At 40.2% G+C, this 26,285-nt stretch overlaps 1 protein-coding gene across 1 annotated transcript; it reads right to left on the reverse strand.

Moving 5' to 3' along the window:
- Window positions 1-1,163: 1,163 nt before the first annotated feature.
- SUSD4 (sushi domain containing 4) lies at window positions 1,164-26,285 on the reverse strand. The gene is made up of 7 exons (XM_072857738.1): window positions 26,262-26,285; window positions 25,643-25,697; window positions 20,091-20,279; window positions 5,215-5,406; window positions 4,593-4,737; window positions 2,576-2,958; window positions 1,164-1,322 (listed from the first exon to the last, which is right to left on the reverse strand). The coding sequence occupies exons 1-7, from the start codon at window positions 26,283-26,285 to the stop codon at window positions 1,294-1,296; spliced, it is 1,017 nt and encodes a 338-aa protein (XP_072713839.1). The 3' UTR covers window positions 1,164-1,293.

The raw sequence follows: 26,285 nt of genomic DNA on the forward strand, positions 1-26,285 counted from the left end.
ACACCACAAAGGTGAACCGTTCATACAGGCTTTAGCACAATGCTCTGGCGTAGAGGAGAGAAAAGCCCACAGCAGCATCTGTAGAAGCCGTGCCACTGCTGCACCCGTTTCACGTGCTGTGCTTATCCAAAACCCCTCTGTCCCTTCGTAGCTGGATAATGACTATAAAGCTGAAAATGCTACAGACCAGGTGTTCTGCTGCCATCTCAACCTTCAGGCGGGAGCACGTGAAACAAGTGAGGAAGGGAAAAAAAGGCCAACTACACACAGTCGGATAAGTCAAAAGAACTGAAACTGAACTTTATTATTTTTTTAAAAAGTATTCTACAATAATGGCTCAGAATACTACCACAACGTACAGGGACAAGGTAGTTCTCTGGGCTATGACTGTAGATTAGTATATATATATTTGTAAGAGCTAAAGAAAGGTTGAAGCAGGGCAGTTCAACATTTCTTAAGCACGTATTTCATAATTTTAACATTTTCTAGATCTCTCATATTATAGCAGGATTTATCAAATGCAATGTAGTCACAGAAGTCTTGCATAAATACAAATATCGATACTTTACCTTGAGTATTGTATATGATATAAATTCTGCCTTACCTTTAAAAAAATCTCCAGATCATTATGTGACCTGGGAGTCTTTCCTTTTCTTTCTCTTTAAGAGTTTTTAAATATATATATATTTATATATATTTGCTATCATACATCAAAGTATATATGAATCCCATCATTTCTGTTATATTTTCTGCAGACATGGTCTGAAACAAAATCACCAACAACTAAATCAAAAGCTTCCTGGTTAACATAGGAAAGCCAAAGAGGATCTTTCCTCTTTTTTTGCATTTCAGTACTAGCATTTTTTTAAACTTGTAAGGATTCTTCATAAACTAGAGGTCCATAGATCTAGTCTTTATAAGCAAATTTACATACTTTGACATGCTTTTGTGAGGCAGTTAGTATCAAAATCCAGTAGTATTTCTTACAGAACCATATGACTTTCTGCGATGCAGATATACATTTCATTTCTAAAAAGCCACAGTTCTTTTTCTACATCTGCTCTCATCAAATCCCCAGGATTCATTCATAAAACTGCTGCTGTTCCAAATGCTGATGCTGTTATCCCCGCTGTGGGTTAAGATGCACACCCAATCTGGTGACATCATTGCGTGGAAGATTGATAAGTAGGAAAATACCCTCCCCAAATCCACAGATAGTCTTTTCTATCTCTAAATCCTCATGATTCATGTCACCCAACAGTGCAATGTGACGAAGACACGTCTCTGTGCAGGCTAAGGGTCTTCTTCCATCAAAGGAATCTCTAGGGGAAAAAAAGAAATAGCATTGATTGCTGATTGTTACTTCCCTTTATACTTTTGCAGAGTATTAGTATTAGCAATTCAGCAAAAATAGAAATGGACATTGCAAAAATCTGAAGAAGACATACAGTGTCTCCAATTCTAGACCTACTTACACTCTAACACCTATGTGAAAATTAACCTACTAAAACTACCCAGATTTTCTAAACCAATTTAGGTCCACAAAAACCTAAAGGCAAACATCCTTTCTACTACGTTAATTAGTGAATCAGCATTCAGAGTAGGCAGAGACGTTTGCTGGCATTATCATAATTTCTCCCTTCTCCTTCCAGCTGTCCTCTTCCCCTTGTGATGCCATTACAAGTTAGCCCCAACTCTATGAAGCAGGCAGACTTCTTCCACCCAGACCTTTACCCACACTAAATTTAGGACACTGGGCTTCAGCTCTGCTACCGATAAATCACCCAGAGATCGCTTTGCCTGCTGACTCTCAGTGACTGTGGAGAGTAGGATCACAGCCACTCCTTTTAAATGTCTCCAAGGAAAGCTATCTAGTTTCCTTAACACACTGAACAGCACACCATACAGCTCCATCAGAACTCAATGAAATGATATCAATGCATGCTCAAGTTCGATTTAAATGCAGACGATAATATATGGCCATCTCCCTTCTCATACATGGTCCTGTGGGTACGTTCCCCTTATGCTGTGACTCCCATGTCCGTGGCTTAATGTGTACATGCTTTAGACTGGACAGTTTGCTTTACACACAGACATGATGAGCTTGTTAATAAAGGCTGCTAATTTTGGCTTAGTATGAAAACATGATTTGCTTTCCATTTTAAGGAGAAAATCCTGTTCTTTGCTGTGAAAGCCATGGCATGTGAGGGAGTTGTGAGTGTAGGAGCTGATGAGCAGATGAACAGACCAACACAGGCAAGATGATGGTTGGCTTTGCTGCTGTACACGGGTGCCTGCTGACATCCCTGTTGATGAGGCTGCTGTTACGGGGTCTGGACAAGAACCTTCTGGCCTGGGATTCAAACCCCTTGCACCACAGCTAGCAATGACGTATCACAGACAGGAAGCTCTATGACCATGGATTAGTGTGGTTTAAAAACTGTCCAAATTAAGATGTGGACAAAACCATGGAGAAAGTAGGAGCAGATCAACTGGGTTTATTCCTGCTCTGACAGTACCAACAAATGATGGCTCCTGTTTACGGACTCACCTATTGCACCTATGCAAGACTCACCATCTGCAATATCGATCCGCGGACTCGTGGACGCAGCCTCCCCGGCAGTGCTACGGGACACGTCAGTTCGATCTGAACCAGGAAGCGCTGCCGCTTGGCACACTGGGGACGGGTACAAACTTTGGAGCAGTTCAGAGGAGCCCGACCTACTGTCACAGGTCTCAAATTCGCTAGGCAGCGTGTCTGCAATCCTGGGGCCGGGGTAAGCAGGAGGATTCTGATCTTCTGTCTGCAAACTATGCTCCTGGTCTGTGGGAGCTGAGTATCCAGGTGCCAGAGCATTCAAGCCGCTGCTTACAGCTTCATCGTAGGAAGGCAGCATGACAGGAACGCCATCCACCACCACAAAGTCGGGGTCACCCATGGAGCCCTCCTGGTTGCCTCTACGTCAAACACAGACGAGTTATCACAGAGAGCAGGCGCATGTCAGAAGCACCTCGGAGCAACTGCTGAACTTAAGTAAACACAGCACTTTCTAGTCATGCAAAATGAAGCTATAGGGTCATTAACATTCACAGAAATGTTTTCTTCACGGGTTTGCAAAACTGTTCGGGTTGACAGTCAGGTGGGATCTGTTACAATCACAAAAATGAAACCAGTAATGTGAAGAACAATTTCAAGAAGGGAGGAAAACAGGTGCTTGGAAGAGATAAGGAGCACCATTTGCTGTGCTGTGCACAGTAGGTATCATGGATATGAGATCACAGATGTATTTCACCAGTCAAAAGTGTCTGAACCCCTGGAATAATGTGTGCTAGAGCACAAAAGTGTTTACAGCCCATGTAAACAGGCACCGAGATGTCTACTACTGGATGACAGAGCTTTGGTGGCCAGATATGTGGCCTCCTTCAGGTCTTACTTTCAAAGGATGAAGGCTTTTTTAAGCAAAACACTTCTACTAATTGGGAAGGTCTGTGAAACCCTAAAGTATTTGTTTAGTAGCCACTTAAATCACAGTAGAGTCCTAGCAGGAGGGAATTGCAGGTACCTTTAGGACATGAAAACGTCTGAAAAGGAGAGGACAGAAAGGCATTTCAATAAGCTAGACAAGTATGGGCTATAAAGCTATCTGTAGTGCAACCCATTACCCTAAGGATCTTCCTAGTTATGTAAGTATATGTATACGACTGCGCATATACTGTATATATGCACATATATATGCATATACATTTACACATTACTTATATAATCTGTATACTTTTATGTACACATTTCTTTAACGTTAAGATCACCAAGTCCTTTCTGCTGTGTATATTTACTGACAGACAGCTTTTTCATCTCTGTTTTCTGCACGTAGTAGAATAAAGACACGAGAAAAAGCAAGCGCAGGAGAGAAGGAGTCACACAGTGAAAGTCCATAGCAAACTGAGCAGACTGAAAACTAGAAACAAGTCTAAACCCAGATACAGTACTAGCTTTGCCTAAAACTCCGCATGCCTGCCTTTGTTTTTCCAGTTGTAGAGATAATAATACCCACCTACCTGTCTCATGAGGAGTGCTGTGAGAATCAATGACAAATGCTCATAGCTGCACGGTATTTTATGGAAATAAAGGAAGATGTAGGAGATGTTTATGAATCGTGATGAAAATAATACTCATGAAGGGAAAGCAAACTTTTAATATAAATTTGTCCATAGAGAAAAAGAAAATCTTTCTTCAAACTTACATTACTAAGTCTACAGTAGTTAAAAAATTAATTCCCCCAGCACCTGAAAATGAGTATTTAAAAATACTGTCAGCTATTTTTACATGCAGAAGCAGCAATTCTCAGTAGTAGAGCTGTAATTACTCCCAAAGTGAATCTGGAAAACTTTGCCTTTTATCTTAGTTGCAGAAAGGACTACTGCGGGTTTTTGGGGGTACCCTTCCACACCGGTGGTTCAGAGACTTCTGCTCTGAGCAGAAGAAGAAGGTATCTGCAAGGCTTGCGAGCCGCACTGCCTCCTCAGCAAGGAGTGCTGAATGTGAAAACTGAATCGAGGCCTTCAATCTTCAAAAAAAAGAAAACAGTACAAACCTTGGAAGGAAGTGTGTCTTAAATTTGGTCTGGAACATCCTGGCTAAAATAACCAGTAGCAGTACTAATAAAACGCTGGTAGCAGTAAATGCCACTATTTTCCATGTCGTCAGGAGGGTCTCCTGTGTATTTGGCCAGGTTTGTTCTGTAACAAAAAGGCAATACCAGAGTTGTGTTTGATTATTACCACTGTTATTTTGTATTAATACTTCAACAATACTCAGAAGTGCCAGTTCGGACAAGACATCTTTTATACGTATGTTGTAAAAACACACATTAACTCAATGCCATATACCAAAAGCAGCCTTAACATTAAGCTGCCACAGGGGCTGGGCCTTGCTTTTCCCCCTTGACTTTTTATATACATGCAGTAATGAACTTAGCTTATATACATATAAAAATATCCAGAAGATGTTAAAAAAGACATTTGAAGAGCTAGCGATTGAAATGGTTTAGGATCATTCAGGATCTTGGAAATGTACTATATTTAATAGCATCTTAAAATCAATGTTCATCGCTTAACCATGAAATAGATTTTCACCTGGCATTACAGACCAACATATTTGCTCTAAAAAAGAGGGACTATAAGAGGATAGGAGTAATGCCATTGCTGCTCCCTTACCTGTTTTGACACAGTATACTTGGTAGGAGGGGAACCACTCTCCGTACTGGCAGGTGATGTACTTGTAGTCGTTGGTGAGGGTGTAACCAGGATCACAGTAAAACTCCACCACCGTCCCATGGTTGTAACGCTCGCAAGGCCGTGGGTGGCAGATGTAGTCTCCGTGACTCACCATTGGAGGTAGTGGACAAACTTGGGCAAATAAACAAAGAGAAAAGGAGAAAGACGTTAATGCCAGCGACCCACTGCTGGGTAGCTTCAGTGTGTCAAAATGCACAGGGCACACTTCAGGCTCCCTTTCAGGCTCCCTGCAGTTTTGGGTTCATCTCAGCGGTACCAGCCCGCTGCTGCTGGGAGATCGCGCACCCATCCGCACCAACGGATGGATGCACACACCTCCCACGTGGTACCGTGTGCTGCAGTGGGTCACTTTGGGCTCTCACCGACACCAGCAAGCTCTGCTGTCACCTGCTTTTTTAAAGGCCTAAGAGATGGGATCTGTGAAGCTTCCCACCCTCTGGGGGAAGAGGAGGGGAGAGGAAGACAGAAGGGGACACATATACCTATATGATGGCTCTATGGGGAGGAAAGGGGGCAGTCAAATTAACAAGAATCCCTCTCCTTATGAAGCATCTCAAATTCAGCTGTAACATCCTATTTTTTGTTTCATTAACATAATTACGTGGCTATATGCACTAATTCATTTCCCAAATATTCACTTTAAAAAATAAGTTTGCCGTTAACTGTGCTGCAAGAGATGCACAATGCACAATGTTGCTTCAGCACTTACAGTCTGCACTTACACTGTAGTATTATTAAGTTGAGCTTAAACTCTACCAGTGTTATTTGTGTTTTATTATCTCTGAACAGCCTGACTGATCTCAGTGGGATTGCTGGTGGAGTGAGGTCTTAAATATAACAGAGGCTGAGCCCGTGTTAATTAAGTACAGTGGTTTACATAAGGTTAGGTAAAGAAGAGAGAATTGCAATATAAACATGTGGAACTTTCATTGTAGGCCCTGAAACAAAAAGAAATGTCCTCTCACATGGCTGGGCAGATGAACTCAATGGAGAACTGAGAGAGCACTCTCTAGGAAACAGCAGCGGGGAAAGCAGCTCGCAAGCAGTATTTTTGTAAGAGAGGAAACTTTTCCACTGAGTAAGTGTTAGTTGATTACTATTTTCTTAAGTGCTTCTAACACAGAGGAAAAAAAACCCTACAAAGTGTAGTGATGTCTCAAATGGCTACATACTGACCCCAAAAGGGCTTAAATTACTGGGTGGCTTGTTTTATTTCCCTTCAGAGGCAGTAACTAACTGGCTCAGTGCCCCATCTACAGGCTGTTGCCTTCACTTCATGCCTCCCTCATGCAGGCAAGACCTACTGCATTGGTTTAAATAATGAAAATGCCATCTCTCGGAAGAAGAATCTTCCCAGAAATTACAATTCAGCTGCTTCTCTCTGTGCATCTTGTTACATGAATAATGCATTTCATAAAAAAATACACAAGATTTTAAATGAATCTTCAAGAGAGACTGATTACAATGTGCAGCAATGTCTATGCCCCATCCCCTGGAGACACAGTTTTGTTTGCATTTTCACTGGCAAGGCTTAATAATAACTTGAAATCAGAGCAAGTAATTCACATAAAAATTCACATCCTCAATACTCTGCATACTTTCCAAAGTCTCTGGGCCCACAAGAAAGAGGAATGCTTTACTGGGAAGTAAACTCAAGATTAAAAACAATTTTCTTAAGACTAAGGCAAAGGTGTCAGACTGAAATAGTAGGAAAGCGCCTTTTGTCTATATCAGGGATCATTCTTCTATTAAAAAGAAAATGATCAGTGAAAGCAACGATTCTGGCCTGCCAGAAGGAAACCTGGTATATTTTTATTATCTACGCTGAGAGCATGAGAACAAAGGAAGACGGCAATTTAAGCTTCTTTGCAGCTGAATTTTGCCAAGCTATGGCAGGCTGCAAGAGATGTGTAGATGCCCAGTGCCTTTCTAGCACCAAGCAAATAGAGCACTCCTTATCACAAAGAGCAACGCTCAGAGAAACAAATTTTCCTCTCCAGCAATGTACCTGCTGCCTCATCCCTAACCTCCTAATGTCACTAAGAGCCAAAGCAGCCTGCTGAATAAAAAAAGCCTCCAAACTGGTGTCCCAGCAATGTGGATCAGGTCAGGAATGACACATTTCCAGGCAGATCAAAACCAATACACTGTGGGGACAACCCAGATACAGAGCTGTCAGTCTGTTTACAAATGGAGATGTATTTTATAAAACCTGAAAACAAGAGCATCACTCTTTGTGTAGGATATGTCCCCAGTGCTAAAAAAGAGTGCCACCCCTTCCACTGACACCCTCCATATTTCAAGGGAGACACTCATGTATTGGTGCTGCCTGGAAACCTACAAATATTTCTTTAATGCACTGCTGAGCATTAGTCATGAATTAGAGTCAAGCTTTAAGCAGTCGTACCTGCCAACAGCTCTTGCATTAAACACTTTTACAACCAGCAGATGTAATGGAGCAGGTTTGAAAATGAGGGTGTTTAGCTCAACTGCAACAGTGCTTCATTCTTAGGTCAACTGGACTGTCAAGAGTCAGGGGTTCTCACTCACTTGGGGTATCCCTCACCACCTCCTAGGAACTTTATGTTCATCCATTTTCAGGATCCCTCAACATTTGCATGGGCAAACTGGCCCCCATGTCCAGTCAGTAATACTCAGGTTTGGAGCCTCTTTTTCCAAATCAAGTCAAGTGAGATACATCACAACCAACCAAAAGTGAACTTGCTTTGAGCTCTGCGCAGTTAGTCGTACAGCCAGTCCCTTTCTCAACTTGCTCCATTCCCATGGTTGTCCTGGCCCAAGATCCTTTAAAGTCAGTGGAAGGACAGCCATGAAGTGGCCTTAGTTTTGGTCATTGAAAAGCAAGGTTATCAAAGTCTGGAGGGCCGCTGAACATTCTTGGCTTCCAAAGACAGAAGATTTTTAGTGCAGAGCTAGTCGTCTTACAGGGTCAGATCCCTTATTTATGCTGGATACCAGTGTATGAGACTGGTTACACAGATTAAAGGAATGTGCCAGATCAAATATGGAGGAAAACTCGGGTGGCAAACCTAAGCCCAGTGATGTTTTCTAGGAAAGTTAAAATTCTAGCATTCCCAGTGATCAACCCTAATTGTATTTGGAAATTACAGGCTGTGGACTTAAGGCAAATCACAATCACATCAAACTCACAGAATGAAAATAGCCACAAACTGATTAAAATAAAAGTGTGTCTGACAGGTACATTTTCACTGTCAAAGCCGACAGCAGTCTGAACGATAAATAACCATAGAAACAAGTGAATTCTACTTCAGGACATTCTCACAGCTTAAAAAAAGCTCTAGGTGCTGTTCTTAAATATGACACCAAATCATTACTACCAATAGCTTTCAGCATCTTCATTTCATAAGGCTTTTGAGACTTTAATGTGCTAATTACAACATCCAGCATGGATAATCCAGTAGTATCTTCTGACGACCAACATTAAAAGACCACATGCACGTGTCCTTAACTTTGGAGCTTGTCAGAGGGATGGACATAATTCAGGCAGTGTCTGCTGGTGGTTCTGCAGCACGTGAACCTGGGTCTCCGGATCTGTCTTTGTAGAGCAATTGGCCACAGACCGTAAGGGGACTTACAGGAACTTTACAGCTCAGCATTCTCAGCTGAAAAGCTGAATCGTTCATCAAAAAGAAAGAATAAGTGTGTTTAAATGGCAAACAAATCCCTTCCGGGATGCTCAAGACGCCTGTTACTCAAGGAAGTTGAAGGGAGGAATTCCTGATTTGATTTCATGGACTTCCCCGCCTGCTCTTAGGAGCTGCTGGAGCTGAGGGCTCTCCTCTGAGATCAGCTATGGGCTTTCTGCTCTGACTGATTTTAATGAAAGATTAGTGCTCTCAGGAAGAGCTTAAAACCCGGGGAGTCGAGCCTTGTGTTACAAACACTGTCACGTACTGGTTTGGAGCAGAGGCAAAGGCAGGTCTGCCCCATGGCATGCCCCCTCCACTGCAGCCTCTGCAGCGCAACGGCCGCATCCAGGGTCACAGCGGGGGTGATGCAGGCTGCGGGCACTTATTGCCCAGGCACTGGAGGAATAAATGGGGTTCACCCAGTAATTTTTCCTACCCGTTATGGTCAAGAAGCTTTCTAAACTCTGCCCAGAGGATGCTGCACTGTTGACACTGGAACTGTAGGAGGGAGGGAAGATTTTTTGGCATTAGCATGTTCTCAATTACTGTTGATGGCACAGAATAAAGATGTCACGTCACTTTTTAAAAGCCGCCGGTAGAGAGATAACAGTGGAGTGACAGATATTTACAGTGCTCAAAACTTTCTTTTTAGTTAATCAGTTCAATGGCTAGTTAGTTTAGTCTTTGGTCAAAGTAGGCGGGAGGTAAATTATTCAGGTTTTGCCCAGCTTTTGTAGCCAAAAAATAAAAGCAAAAATGTCTTGAAATACTGGGCGCTTACTTATAAAAAAGGGGTAGGAATAAGCAAGAAGCTGTGATTTTTTGCATAGTATGTATTTTTCTCTAGCTACTAGTCTGCCTTTCATGTAGGACATTAGTTGCTCAGTTAGCTGGGTTAGCAGAAAAACCCAGTGTAAGGCCAGCCATTTTCTGTTTGACACAGGGATGGACAGGGTTAGTGACATTTGCACCTAATCAACAATAACGCTTCTTCCAAACACACCGTGAATGCCTGCTCATTATGCAAAGAGTGAGAAAAGATTAAGATGAAACTTCATGATGAGAAAGACACAGATAAAGAACTGCCAGTTCCAATGTGCAGGGAAAATGCTGGTGTATCTCTCTAGATAGTAATCAGAGAGGTGGACACACTGTCTTGTTTGTGCACAAACTGGAAGAGAACGAGAGCTTCTCCTGACCCTCACTTGTCATTCTTGTCCATATCAGGACACTAATTAACACCAGAAATCTGGACACCTGTCATCTGGCTACTGCATTCCAACCAATGTTTAATTCCAGCCATGATTTACTGCATGAGACCGCAGCAGTATATGTCCCAGTAGGTCTGACTCTTCCCATCTAGGAGGCTTTACTGGCTGGCTTCTGGGGCCTCAGTAAGGATCCTTTTCCATGTATTGCCTTCGTACAAACACATGCTTGGGTATGTAGGATCTGAAAATCCATTTTTTTACAGGAACATAGAAGATGAAGATTATGTTTGTTCCTTTTCCTGCTTCTTTATGAACACTGTGCTAATAAAACTTGGTTCCTTGGTTACTTCAGTGTCATCAGCCTTCAATAAAATAAAATAAAATAAATACTCAAGCAAAAAGCCTTTCTCCCATATACCTCAATAATTCCTGTCCAGTTCACCTGACCGAACTGGCCATTTCCACAGGTATTTCCAGCACATGAATCACACTTGCACTGCACAATACAGAGCCGTAATTTCAAGCTCCTCGTCCTCTCACATACACATAACAACACATTGTGAGATAGTCAGTATAGAGGGGAACATAATGGCTATATCCTATATTAAGTTGATGGAACTGGTATTAGCATCTTTCACAAAGGAAAATGTTTCTTAATAGTTATGAATTTGTAAAAAACAACAAACAAAAAGAAAATAAATCAGTGGTGTTCAAAAAAAAGTAGCTGTTAGTTGTGGATTTTTAAACTCTAAAGTCACTATACTGTTTAGAGAATTTACTGATTTATTTGTTCACCTAAAAGATCTCAAGACAAAAACTGGTAGACAAAAATTGGTATTTCTAGTGCAATATCAAATAGGGAAATGCACAGGAGAAGGGGGAGTGGATGGCCAACAGGAAGAAGAGGAGGAAAAGGAAATTACTTCAGCACTTTAAATATTAAAAAACAGACTTTTCTATTCTGTACTTAGATTTCAATTTATAGTAGTGTAAAACACCAAAAGTATTTTACTTATAAAATTGCAAACCAAAAATTCCCATTAAATTGTCCAGTATTGTAAGTAGGATGGAAGAAAAACTGTTGGACTCAACCACTCATATCCAGTTGAGAGCTTGAAGAAGAAATTAAGAGGTTTGTAAAAGGAAGGAAGTAGCAAACCCAGTTGCTTTAAAATAAGCCCTGTCAAAACATCTCAGTCTAGAACAGCTGCTTAACAAGAATTTATTTCTAATGACACTCTTCGGAAATGTAAGCAGAACAGGAAGCATTACTAGAGTAACTTTTCATTTATCATGAACGTCAGCTTAACAATATCCTAATGATACATTCCTATACCAAATGGTGCTGGCATTGTGAAGGGAGGCTTAGTGCATATTATAGCTGTACTGGAACAAGTGAGAAAAACTTTGAGGCCATTGAATTTTGAAAGTGAAGACATGCTTTGAGGAACTTTTCTGATTACTCATTCCCACAGCAAAACAGCACCAATACCAGAATAGAAAGTTTAGTGGAAACAACCAAGTGAGCACTAATATATAAAGTAACTCCTATTAAGCCTGACAGTAGACATGACTTAAAGTAACGAAGACACAAGATGCTTATTTTGAACTCTGAAGTTGCCAGCAAATTTATTTCTTGAAAGCCTACAGCAAGAATTATTAAAAATCCTGTATTCTTAGGCAATAATTTCCAAATTCTTTTCAATCTTAACCTTTCTCAATTACTTAACCTTCACAATCCCACTTAGATGTTTTCTTCTGAAAAGACACCTAACAGGTAAGCAACTTCTTGACCATTCAGCAAGTCAATGTTCAAGCAGCAAGGAGCATACCCCAGGTCTCATGGCTCCAAGCTGCTTGCTCTACCCCTACACGATCACCCGTGAGTAATTCTGTACCAGCTACAATAGCGAGGTAAACCTTTCAATGTGCACACAGTGAGAAGCACTTTTCACCTTCTACGAAGTGTGAAATGAATTGAATAATTAAGTTTTTAATGAAAAGCTGCTTCTCTGGTCTAGCTTTGACAAACACCATCTTGCTCAAAATTGCTATCACTGACACCAGCTGTTATGAGCCTAAATTAAACAGTATAAAACTAGTTTCAAGCCTATTTTAATAATAGTTTAACACTAGCTGATTCCTAAATGGAAACAGAAGGTGATTTACAATCACTTATTGTACACAGAGCTTCCTTGTTACTGGAGTTAAAAATTACAGAGCCTGTTTTGCAGTTCCAGTCAGCTGAGCTTCTACAGGAGCATCACGCCAAATTCACACTCATCCTCAACAATCCTGCCATTCCCAGCACAGCAACCTGTGAAACATTCATCTTAATGCCAAAGTCTTTAGTTTCAAATGCATTTCACAACAGATACGGGATGAAACACACCCCAAGTGATCTCTCTCCTATAAATTATAAGTTAAAAAGTGCAATTTTCATTTAAACTGCAAAAAATTGATGACAAGTTTGCAGCAATAGAGAGCTAGGAGTTCTTTTAGCAAGAGGCCTGTAATTATCTTTAAGGAAATATTTATACTCATTATTCACATGGGAGTGCTTGGAGCGCTGTGGTCTCATTTACAGCAGATCATTTTAGCTTTCTTTATCACTTGCTTCTAGTTTCGTTTCTTCCTTTTCTCATGAGTGGTTGACTTTATGATCAGTAATGGTCTTTTGGGGACTTTGAGAAGCAGATGCTGGGGACTGCATAGACACCTAACAGGAAGGAATTGGAGAGCTTCAAAGTAAGTCAAGGCTTGGGTTTTTGACAAGCATCACAGCATAACCCCAGACCTGGAAAAGGTCAAAGTGCTTAGAAGTAGAATGGAGGTGGAGGAGGGAGAGAGAGCTGTTGGGAAGCTGGCTAAGAAAACCGGACAGATAAAAGCACCTGACAGGGATGTCTCAAGAAGCCAGTGCTCACTGTGAGCTGGACATATCAGTGTTTCTGTTATTTTGATCCCTCTTTCTTTAATAGCTTTTTCCTCTTCGTTTATAAGCAAGAATCCCTTGAGCCTATGTGGTGTCACCTACACCAGTCATCAGGGACTGATGGAGAGAAAGAATGCTGGAATAGACAAGCTGTATTCCAGGGCTTAGCTGAAGGCTGAGGAAATCCATCTATATACCACCTGGGAGAAAGAAAAGCACAAGGTCCCATTCCCAATGGTGTGCTACTAGGAAAAAAAAAGGGGGAGGAAAACCAGCAGGTGATCTTAGCACTGTAATACCACAAACCAGTTTACAAGACTAGGAAGGCGTGGAAGAGTATCAGTTTCTGCTATTTATGTTTAGTTATCAAGTGCTTGCCTACACCAGTTAGTGAAATTGCCACCCTTTAAATATTGGTTTTTATCTCTGGAGGTGAACAAACCTATGCAGCGAGTAGACTTCCTAATGCATAGAGTCTGTAGCTACATTTCCCTCCATTTGTGGAAGATGTTCTGTGATTGCACTGTGTAGCCAAATTTAATGAATGTGTCCATAAAGCACAGAGATATTTGATTTCAAGGTAGACAATGTAGTGTGCTTTTCCTTTCCGAGGAGCCCTGCCAGATACAGTTGAAGATTAATATTATACAATAGCCCTCAGGGAGAAATTTGGTCTGCTTTCCCCCACCTAACCCTCAGCATATTTAAAGCACTGTGGATAAAACACTACATGCATCTGGCAGCTAACGTGGAACTTCAGGGCAGAAATTATGGCTCCATAAAAAAGTTGAGATGTCTGGCTGATTCTGGAAATGCTAAGGAGTTTCTGAAAGGTACACAGGTGATAGAGCAGGTGTAAAACAATGATTTACTGTGACAGTCCTGTGCATCAAGCAGAAACAGAAGACATAAAAGAAACAGATTACAAGTTTTTGTTCTGTTGCTTTCTTGAAAAACTATGAACGGTGGAGAAGGCATCTATTTCAATCACAGCCAAGATCAAAGAAGATTTCTGCAATGCAAAAAAGGAGCAGTCACTTAGAAATATAATGGTATTTATCTTCTTCAAACCATGTCTTCAACTTGGAGACTGTTCTCTAAACCCCTCCATCCCTCATAACGAGAGCTGTAAAAAGCCCACTTTTGTGTATCATTCTGTCTCGAAATGCGGTCTGGATTTCTTTCTGTTTCACTTTGCAGTACACCTGCTGGAATTAAGTGATTGGATGATTATTAAGCAGTATGTCCACAAGAGAACATGATTGCCTGCCTAGTATTTCATGTCACTGTGCTCTTTCTGAATTCAATTCTTTTCCACACCTCTTCAGCTGTGGGTAAAGGTGTACGCATGAATTTCACCATTCTCCAACAGCGCAAAAATCCAGATATTCTCAGTCACCTATGAGCAGCTCCTTAAAGTCTTCAACTTCCACACCTGTACAGGGTGGCCAGACACGTATCATTTCTGCGATCTCGGGTGATGAACAAATGAACTGTCTACAGTGCAGAAACACACAGAATTACTGAATGACTTTTTTTAAAGAAAACTATCCTTTCAAACTTCTTCATCACACTTGCTTTCTATGACTTAATCACCCCCAGGGTGAAAGACTATCAGCCTATTTCATCCTTTGGCCATCAGGCTAAAGGTGTCACCGATGTAAAGGTGTTGCCCAAGTAAAGGTGCTTACAAGTATTTTTGGCTGCTGCTATTTGAGCATTTATGGCTGGTTGTCATTCCTGAGTTGCAACAAGTATTGCTGCAGGCAGTGAATATATTCTGAAACGCCACTGTAGTCAGAGCTATTAAAAACAAGGCTATCGATGTGTCTTATGTTAACATTAACTCAGTTAACTTGGATGACCTCTTTGGCAGTTGAGCAATATTTAATTTATTCTCCCTCCTGTCTGCAAGCTGAGTAGGTGTAAACATAGAACAGAATCCTGGTATCTACGTCTCTTAATTTCTTAATACCACAGTGTTTCACAGCTTGCTGGTATTGCTGCCCTCTGCGTGCTCTACAGGATTTTTATCTGTTGGAGATCTGCTGCATCAACATTATCTTCCCTGAGGATACGCATCAGTCTGTCATGTTGGAATTTATCTAAAGCCTTCTCAATGTCAGCAAAGAAACACAGACAGAAATCCATTTGCACTAACGTACAATATCTCAGGCTTAGGATTGCTTACTTTATTCAGACTCCTGAACATAAAATGATTACAGGCTGACTTGTATCTTTTTTCTCAGTGTGTTGCTGTATGTTCCATCAAGAATTTAAAATATTTCTAAGGGCATAGTTTATCAAACGTATAGCTCGGTGTCAGTCACTGTTTATGGCATTAGCAATTGTTATATAAGAATGAAGATTTTTGAAGCTTTCCTTCAAAGTATCCTGCGTGTAACTGGTTAGAAAGTTTAAGCTACTTTGTTTTGAAATATTAAGCGGCTATGGCATTTCACCTGTAATATCACCCTCCTCCAGTGCTCTTTGATGCTCTTTACTTTGTAGGTTCTATGTCAGAATTACCAGACCCTCTCTATGAGTGTTTGTCCTCAGGTTTATGAGAAGAATAATTTTAAAGCTCTGTTCTGTATTCTTGCCTGTCTTTCCAGAATATTTTTTTATGTGTAGCATACTTTGCTGGTTTTAATTTTCATACGACTAACCCCCTTTTATTCTTCAGAAATTACCTGGTGCCCTAGGTAGGGGCTTTTTGGGCTCCCTTGCACTTCTGGTTTGTTGTGCAATTTTCTTAATTCCTTCCTTGTCTTATCTTTCTCTCTCAGTTTCTATAACTTTCAGGATCCCTTCTGTAATCAGTTGTTAGCTTAGTGTTATATCTTTTCACCTCCCCCCACAATAAGGTGGTTTTATATACCAGAGTTCTGAAATGCCTTCAGTTTTGCTCTATGTTTTTCCTCTCTTCTACTCATTGACTCTCCCCTTTGAAGTCTATTCCTCATGTTTGTTTCATTTTTATTTTGAATCTACCTACAAAAATTTGAAATATTTTCTATTTAACATTCTTTCAAGCTTAACCTTAGCTAGAGAATCTGTTGATTCTCGCATGTAGAATGAAGTTTTGATATTGCAATGTATCTGATTTCCTGCAGGACTGGCTTTTGTGTTCAGCTGGGATGGTGCTGAAACCAGACGTTCCAGATAACAGGATCATGTCCATTTGCAAATTCAATCAATCTGTTTTCCCTTTTACTCTTAAATACAAAGCCAGGAATTCTCAATTACACGATCCATACAACTGCTTTATATTCTAGCATTAGGACTAAGATCAAATTGTCCCAGCCTTTCCTCTCTTTGCCTGCTTTCCCCCCCAGTTCCTTATAAGAACCATTCCTTACATCTTCTTGGAAATCTTCCAAAGGGCATGAAAGATTGAAACACAGAGCCCATATGGCAAGGTGTGTAATCATATGCAGATCATGTTCCCAAAGTACTAATGGCCAGGCTTTTTTTTTTTTTTTTTAATTTCTCCAAATCCTGTGTAATGTCTTTATTCACCTTAAAGTATCATATCGTAAACATTTTGTAGTTCTATACATTTCATTTCACAGAGTTCCACACCAGTATGTTTTCCAGTGTTTGCTCTCCCCCAATGTTTCTGGAAGCCATCTGATTTTACAATTAATGTTTACACCCCATGTGGTAATCTTCCATTTAAGGGTTCCCCTCCCCCCATCTTTTGCATATCTGATTTTACAGAAGGCAATCACTAACTCACATTAATTTCAACAGATGGATGATTAACCCAAAATTGGTAAGTTAAAAATCATATAAATAAGTAAATTAACCTTTTCCTTAGATTTTCATATATCCTTGGAAGTGTCTAACAAGTTTCAATACAAAAGAAATTAAAAAAAACTTTCACATAATTATGGAATTCCACTAGTAAAAAGGATATTAAGAAAGTTAAAGACATAAATAAAGGAATTAAAGGAGAAGAAAATTCAGTGTTAAGACGTTTCATCTCATCCTCTAAATGACTGTAAAATTTTCTAGCACTGGTAAAACAGCACCATTTCTTCTACCATCATTCTCAGATACAGCTGAACCATTTCAACTGAAGCCTCCCAAATGATTCAGCTTGAGGCAGACACTCAAAAATCAACCTGAATCTTTTAACTTTGGTGAAGGTTCAAGCATTTAAGAAGAGGACCTCATACCAGGAAATAGTTGGCAATCTGAACTAGAGGCAACCTTATTTGCCTGAGCTATAACAACCTCCCTGATCAGGTCCAAGCAGCTGTTTCTGAGAAGCCGCTGCATAGCATTGCAGTGTTGGCTGCGCTTCGGTACCAGGTAACGCAGTTTTTATGCACTGCTGTGAATAAAGCAACAGTGATTTTAATTATCAGAAAAATCTTCTTCCCTATCAGCAAAAATCAGTCTCTCACCAAGGTTGGTGGAAGCTCTGCGCTTCACAAGATTGAGAACAAGACTGGACTGAGCATTAGAAATCACGCTGTAGGATGGGAGGTGAGTGGTCCCTGGTGTAACTATTTATTTAAATGGAGCTACAAACCCTTCATTCAGAATTTATTTGGCCTAACAAAGAGGGAAAAAAATCATGAGATTGACATATAGCATTTGTGTGATTACACAAACATTTAAGAAATTCCTTCTCTGAAGGCTTCAAGAACATATATCAAGACGAGAAAGCTGTAAGCAGCATTGTTTATAGCAGAATAAAAGCTCTAAAATGGTTTACTACAGCTTCCTAACAACCATTTGCTTTTCATCATTACCATATTAAAATACTGAGCAGGAAATGTCATTAGAATAAATTTTGAATTGATCATGGAAATAAATAAATGGAATTAATTTGTTTTTTGCAGATTTCCTCTGTGAAAAATACTGCTTGGCGAGATTATACCTCACACATAAAAGGAATGCTGAAAAATGAGCTTGACATCGGTATGCAAGGTGCAGAATAAAAAATATGCAGGCAGGGAGTTTTGGCCGCTAATTAAGAGGAGTGGATCGTAACAAGATTCCTGGAGACTGGCACCCCTTGCATAAATCACTTGAACAAACACTTTCAAATGAGGGCATCTCAAGTTGATTTACCCTATCTGGATTGAATTTTGAAGTTCGCTGCATACCAGCTGAAGCATCCCTACAACAGAGTTCACAAGGGGAGTTGTCAGGGGTGACCTTTTAGTGCTGCTGCTCTCTCTTCTGCCCCAACAGAAGCAGGGACAGCCCCGAAGCTGAGGAGAACCTGCTCTTGCAAGGGTTATGCTCTAGACTTCGGTCTCCTGTGGTTCATTCAACACATGCACAGATGGGATGCCAACATGAAATCACCATGGAAAGTTCTAACATTTAAAGAGAGCAATAAGAAAGTGATTAAAAGGGAGGCTGGATCTAAATCAAAACTCAGGAGGCCTCCCAGATGGCCTTGACCCAGCATCTGGCACACACTGATCCCCCCAGCACAGATCACCAGAGCTGACTGGGGATGATAACTTTTGACATGTTATTTAAAATGCAGAACTGTCAGGGCAGCAGTTCTCAGCTCATGTTTTAAATTATCAAGAAAAAAGAGCCTCTCCATGACTTTATAATACAAGCAATAAACAATGAGCACATGAGTTTTGTCAGGTATTTTGATAGGACCTGGAATGCTCACCTGTGTTAAGTTAGGGTAAGACACAACTTTTTCTGCTTCATATACTTCAGTTTCTGTATTTTAATGCTCTTACCTTCCTAACTGGAGAATTGCCATTTTTATCAAAACAGTTATACTGTTTGGGTTAAGCCTAACAGGGCCATTCTGATTTTTTAATGTATTTTCCATGCTATAAACAACAACAATCAAACCTTCCAAAAATGGCTTACATAGAGCTGATTTGGGATTAATCTTTTATGGTGTGCTAAATTTAAAAAAAAAAAAAAATCATCTTCTTATGTCATTGCAAAGGCATTTCTGAATTTTGAAACTTGCACTGTCAGTTAAAAATAAGGATCATTTTATTATTTTTGTGCAGTATATCACTTTGTTGATGCTGTTGGCAAATTTTTGCACTTCCAGAATGCTTAGCATTTAGCTCAGTGACATAAGCATCTGACATATGAATTCCTATAATTGCTTTTAGCTAAATTCTACATATAGATAGCATCCTTACAGGCTTGAAATTGAGCAAAAATGTAGTCCTTTTAGGGGAATGAAATGCAGAGGATGTATTTGGATTCTGATGACTTCCTAGGATGTTTCATTCAAGATGCAGTATGAAGATGGAGGAAGGCAGTTCACAAGGTTCTGACACTGTGTGGAGCAATCCATTCGGTATCTTTGTTTTAAATGTATGGGATGCAAATATAAATGCACTACAATACCCTCCATTCCAGCACTGCAGCTGTAGTCACAGATTATTCCTTTTGGCTTGGTACGATTTACCGCTATTTCACACTGAATGGTTTTTATGTTCCTAATCAATAAAGTAGCACAGTCATTTTAGCTGCAAAGCCTTCTTTAAGGTTAACTACTATGAGAGACAACAAATATTCAAGCATGCAGCATCATGTAGCACTGAATAATGTTTGCAGCTGCCACATCCCAAACTAAGAGTTTCTATGGAATATTTTTTAGTTTCTCATGGAATCATCTATCCATATCTATAGAAACTCTGACCATCTGCACACGAATGTGAATTCCATAACTTCCTTAGTATTTTTATTAGAAAAACTGCAAAAAATTTACATTTTAAGGGCAAAGCAGTCATTGTTAAGAGCTTCCCCTCTTGCACTTCAGACACCAAGAGAGCAAACATTAGTTAGGGAACACTAAGAGCTAACGCTGCAGTGAACCACAACAGGTTGCACGCAACAAAACCCAGATGCACTCTGCATGGCCTGTGGAAACATCACATATAGCATAACCGTGGTTATAGCCCTGAGTTAAAATCATATAGAGCATGCCAATTTTGCAAGAAAAACAAACAATAAGACATTTACCTTCCACATCAAGGCACCTAGGTGGGCTATCTGACCAGATAAGGTTATACATGCACTCAAGGACCTCTGCCCCTTCTAGTTTATATCCAGGAAAGCATTGATAATACACCACTGTTCCTACGGGGAAGGAGGACTCGAACTCAGATATGTTAATGTAACTATGAGGAAGAAGCAATGGCCTCAGGCAACCTGCAAATTAAGAAGAGGGAGGTATCTTTTATTATAAGGTGCTTATCTCAGTCATCTTCACACATCTTGGTTATAATTCCTCAACTGAGGAGTGCGGTATTTTTCATCTTCACTACTATGAATGGCATGCCTGCATGATCTCCCTCAGATACATATGCCTCATGATCCTGTTTCAAACCCTTTTATTGTTTAGCCCACGTGCTTTGCTAGTGTGGGATTCACTCTCAGCAAATCCAGGAAAGGTTTACTGAAAATGACAGCATTTTGTTTCACAAACATTCACTGGTTTAGCAGATGGCAATTTCTTTTTGAGGTAGAATCTTTAATAAATAAAGATTGTCATTTATATAAACCATGAGTTTTATTCTGCCTCTTAAAACTGACAGGCACGTAAACCATCTTTAATATTAAAACTGCTCCTGTGTGCACAAAGTGCACACAACTGTAAAAGATTTGCAGACAGAATTAAAGATTTTGAAATTCCAGTCTGAGAAAGTCTACGGGGACATGCCTTCCTATGAGCAGTCCCATGATAAACACTGAACGAGGTCTCAGATCAGATTATCAAAAAGTTAAGGTACCTGTTATCACCAGAAATTGTAAATGTAGTCAGACACTACGTTCTACTTCTGGAATTACTTCTGAGGGATTTGTACCACGGATGGTACTGAGCTGTGACAGTTAAATGGTCACCAATCATACTTGGTACAAGAGCGAGCAGTGAATTTAACAGATGACATGACTTTATAACATGTATTTAGATATTGGTATTTTATTTAGAGCTGGTATTTAGATAAGAGTTTGTACTAGAGAAAAAAGTAATTCCTCATGGGCTTAGAAATGACCCTCTGGGTAATACTTAATACTGTTGATTTTTTTAATTGCAGTAATGTGGAGGAAAGATGATTAGTAATCAGGGAATGAAAACAATATTATAAAGTTATGAGACTAATAGGAGCTGCATTATGGCAATCCATAAATAGGTCTCTTGCCACTACTAGGAATTTGTGAAGGATGTTCATAGGACTCTCATAATTTTAAGCCTGAGAGGGAAACTAAAATCAGTCTGAGAACTTCTTGTAAGATACTGGCATCTAAAAGAAAAAGTCTCATCAGTACTTCAAGTGGTTATTTCCTTGCAATGGTCTTTTGAGGGAGAGGGACAAAAGGAAAAGAAAACAGAAAAAGCTTGAAAGCTTTTTACAGCACACTGTACTACCAGAGCAATGGCTGTGATAGCTGTTTTACTAGCTGGTTATCTCCCTGCTCAAATAAAGCTTCAAGCATCCTATCTACGGGCTACTGCTCATACCCCTGATCAAGTATGCCCCACACATAACACATCGGTTCCTGCAAACTGAGCAGCCCACTGAGCAGGACGATATAAGCAGCCTCCGGTGGGACAGAAAGAGAGAGACTGCCCTAGCAAGACCAAGCTTACTCTCCTCTGAACTGTATCAGGGAAAATTTTGTCCTGCTGGCTCAGAATTTTAATGCTCACTGGGAACAGGACAGAGATTTACCTGAGTTTCTATGAGAGCTAAGTGTTTGTGAAAATCCCTAGGTCTCCAAACACCTCAAGCTGCTTGAAAACTTCATTTTGACATCTTCTTCCTAAGTAATTCACATAATTCCAGATCAGTAATTATCATTATTATCTTGTGGCAAAAATAGGTTGAGGTTGGATTCTTACACACTCCACAATCCTTTCCCACTGCTCTGCCAGAAAAAAGCATCTTAGTGTCATGAGACTCCCCTGCCTGTTGTAATCAAAGGGCCATAGAATGTAATTGACAGCCTACCTAGTGCAAGTAGACAAGCGCCTTTGATGTTATTATGCTTGGCATAGCAAAAAGAAAATTCTGGAGTCAATTTTGTCCAGGTTTATAGAATTTGGCAAAACATGGCAGATACTTGAATCTGAATTGCCTGTTCTCTACCTGTTTGGTAGTTACAGCACTTTGCTCTTGTGCAATTGATTTCATAACTTTTATTAGCTTTTATTTTTAAAAGCAGTTAATATTGAATATTGAGTAGCAGCAATTGATTGTGTTTCATAGGATAAATACAGCAACAGAAGAAAGTAACAAGTCAAGGGGTACTCGGGGTACTTTTGCTTACCCAGTTAATACTGGCTCTCACAAAATTTCCACCTGGATCTTTGGCAATAGAGTACCTACAAATGAATCTTAGGAGCATTCATCTCACCTAACTGCGAGACTCATAATCTACCTTAGATGTGAGGGGCACCCACTCCCAAAAATGGGCTGTATACTTCATACTGCCACACACTATGCCATTGCAGATAAGATACCCCGAAACTAGTGCCCTCTTTTTTATGGGTTTGTGAAAACTCCCCTTTTCTGTTGGCCCTCTTCAGATACACTGAGCTAGCCCTGTAATGTGCCTAAATTTCTATATGCCTGTACCATAGTCTATGACAAGACCTTGAGACACAGTTTGATGTGCCCCAAACTGAGGGTCCTAGCCGTGGAGACCCATACAAACTAAGCTCCTGTGACTTCGGACTCTGGCGCCCATCAATCTCATCACTTTACAGCAGAAACGCCAAGCCCTGAGTTTCGTGTCTCACCCTGCCACCGTCACTCCCGAGAAGTGTCCCAGCTCCCCTGCCTGCCTGCCCCAACTCTGCAAATTGATGTGATGGTGTAAGTGCCTGCAGAGAACTGTCAGCTTTAGGAGACCACAGATGGGTTTGAGGAAAGTTAATACTAACCCAGTCTTCTCCTTAGCACAGATAGTTAAAATCTCTCGATGCTGTTTCAGCTGGTCAAGCTTGTTACCAAGACGTGAATTGGTTAAAACCAAGTCAATTGTACTAACACATGCGTGTTGGAAATGTAAAGGTAATAGCAGCCCAGGGTTATTGAATTTCCATTCACTAAAGCTGGCTTATCCCCAGCCATTTCTTGCAGTCTAAGCGAAGCTGGGATCCCATGCAACTAATACTACTAGTTCTATGGCTAATGGCTTTTCTGGCCAAAAGCATTCCTGTGCACACCCTGAATTTTCAGTCAATACCTATAGGTTTAATGGACTGTGAACCTCATCAACAACTCTGCTGAAAACTCTGATAGAAGAACAGGTTCCAGCTTGTATCCTCTACCCCTGCCCACTGCACAAGGCAAAGAAAGGGAAATTGCAGTCAGAAGCTTAAATCTTTCCAGAAATTAATTGGTGAAAAAATATCAGTTGCCCATCAGATCTTTTGCTGAGCTTCTGGCTGATTTAACCCTGATTTTTTTAAGAATGCAATGTATCTGTGTCAGATTTTAGACTAGCAAACAAAAAGCAATATTTAAAGTAGTATTTTAAGTATGGATATGTTCAGAAAGTGGCATCTTCTTTCCTGCAGTGAGCAACGGGGAAGAGAAATCAAAAAATCTTAGCAGCAGCACTATTCAAATACTGTACGGTGGGACTTATCAGATCACTGACATCCTTACAACTGTAGAAAAAAATATTGGCAAACTATCACAAGGTGCATGAGCTATAAAACAGGATGTGCTGGTGTACTAAACCTTGACAAATGGGCAGATTATCCCATGTTCCATCGTCTTGACATATTGAAACCATGTTGTCTAAGTCAGGGTAACGGATCTGGAATCCTTCATGACAGCTGATTATTAACTTATCGCCAGTCCTGTATGTCTTGTTATGAATCTCTGCATCTTCAACATGTGGAACAAGGCAATCTGTGACTTCATGAAAAAAAAAATAGTAACTTAATTAAAAAAACATGGCTAGCTATTCAATAATCAAGCTCTTAAGCAAAAGTTATCAGTTAATGTAAGTGCTCTGCTTAAACCGTTTGGAAAATACATGCATTTCAGTAAATATGTCCTTTCCCTAGTTAACCATCAGTTACAAAGTCTATAGCACTGTAGTAGAAGCTGACATGCTACAATAATGGATCATTCCCCCAGACTTTTTTAAACAAACAAAATTAAGAGCATTTTGGAAGACTGTTTTTAATTTTGTCCTTCCATTCATCATGTGTGCCAATTACACCGCGCAGTCTGACTATCCCAAAGTCCCATGTGAAGGCAGACTCTTTGACAGCACTAAGGACAGGACGAAAGAAAAGATAAAATACAGATATGGCATGAGGAACACAGAAAAACTGCAGTTTTAGCAGAGAGACAGATGAAAATCAGGTACATTTACAAGGGTTTATCCAGCTCCATTCCACAGAGTTCGTTACGAGAATGTCTTCACTTTAATCTCATTGATTCTGTTTTAAATCAGATAATTTTATGTGCCTGAATTCATATGCCTTTAGAGGGTGTGATTTTTAAGGCTCTGAGCAGCATCTCAAGTGCTTGAGGAAGACTCTCAACGAGGGAAATGACTGCAAACCTCTAGTGATATACAGGCATGGGCTCTATTACCTGTCTGTGATACATGTATCAGACAGTCTTATAACTCACTGTATATACCAGTGCCAAAGACACCAAAATATAAAATACAACCCAGAAGACTAAAAAATGAAAGATATTGTGGAAAGTGGAAGGGAAGGGTGAGGCAGGGTAAAAATCCCTCTGCTAATACTGAATAATTAAGGGACAAGCCAAGAGGATATGAAGGAATAGTCCAGGTGGCGCAAAGTTCATCCTCCTCATAAATGCAAAGTGAGATTAAATGGAAGAGAGGAAAAGATTAAATATTGGGAAAATATAATCAAAATTATCTGTTTGTCTGCCAGCAGTCAATCCATGACAGAGATGGTGACAAAAGTTTCCAGGCATCAAAACCCGTAGTATTTCAAATAAAAGTAAGACAGTAAAAATATTATAAGCCTGGTTTATGTTGTTTTTTTCCAACACTTCTACCACAAGAAACAATTATCTTCATTTAGGAATGCAATATTTATGAAAAAAAGAAGTTTCAGAAGTCTCTTGAAGCTTGCATAAAAGAGAAGGTTTCTGCCATTTTCATGGGTAATTCTTGCTAAAGAAGAGGCAATTCTAAATTTGTATTTAGCAATTAATTATGAGCATGCACAAAGTAAAGCGATAGGAACAGCTTGCTTGTTTGCTTAGAAGCACAACCAGAAGCAAGATAAATTGTCATTTAGCATAGCACACGCAAACTACTAAGAGCAAATGTATTTCATAATGTATTTATTTATTTAGGCAAACTAAGGGATCTATTATTCTGAGACTCCATCACTACATTTTATTAAGATGAAGTGGAAAAGTATTGCTTCCCCAGTTAAAACATATTTTCCTTTGTACCTTCCCATTATAGGGATGTTTTCTAAAATATATTGTACTTAGCTAACTTTTCGTATGGGGCCTGGACATACTATTTGTCAGAAATTCTCCCATTTCTCTCGTTACCTTCAGGTACCTCCTGCTGCCGGTAACGGGAAGGGCTGGCAGTCTGCCAGGCGGCCTGAGAACCGGCAGCAAGACATTTTATTAGAATTTATTCATTTATAAATGCCCAAGTCTGGGAGGATGGGTACCCTAACAGAAGGTTATAAAGTGCACTGGGCTGAGGATGCAGACATCACCTTCAAAGACTGGCCAATTTTCTCTCTCTCTGGCAAGTTAATCAGCAGAGGAGACAGCAGAGGATGCCCATAAAGAAATGCCTGACGCTAAGCTCTGAATGCTGTCGTGAAGAGACTGCCCTGGGCACCCCCAAGGATGGGATGGGACAGATGGGGATCCTGTTCCGTGGCCACGCAGGAGGAAGTCGGAGATGGATGCCAGAAGATAACATCCATGAACAGCTCACTCTTGGCATAACAGCTTTCTGTTGCTATACAAATAAAAGAGGTGTGTATACACACACTGCAGTAAAATACGAGATTTCACTTTCAAAGCAGCGGAAATTGATTCTGTAACAATGATCTATTACAGCAACTTCATCCCCATTATTCCAAGTAACAGCTATAGATCGAATCATTTTAATCGGCTAGATGCTGGCAGAGAACAGTGATAAGTTGCTCACTGTACCATCCTTCGCCTGCAGCAT

This window comes from Ciconia boyciana, chromosome 3, assembly GCF_034638445.1.
Source record: "Ciconia boyciana chromosome 3, ASM3463844v1, whole genome shotgun sequence".
NCBI classification, from domain to species: domain Eukaryota; kingdom Metazoa; phylum Chordata; class Aves; order Ciconiiformes; family Ciconiidae; genus Ciconia; species Ciconia boyciana.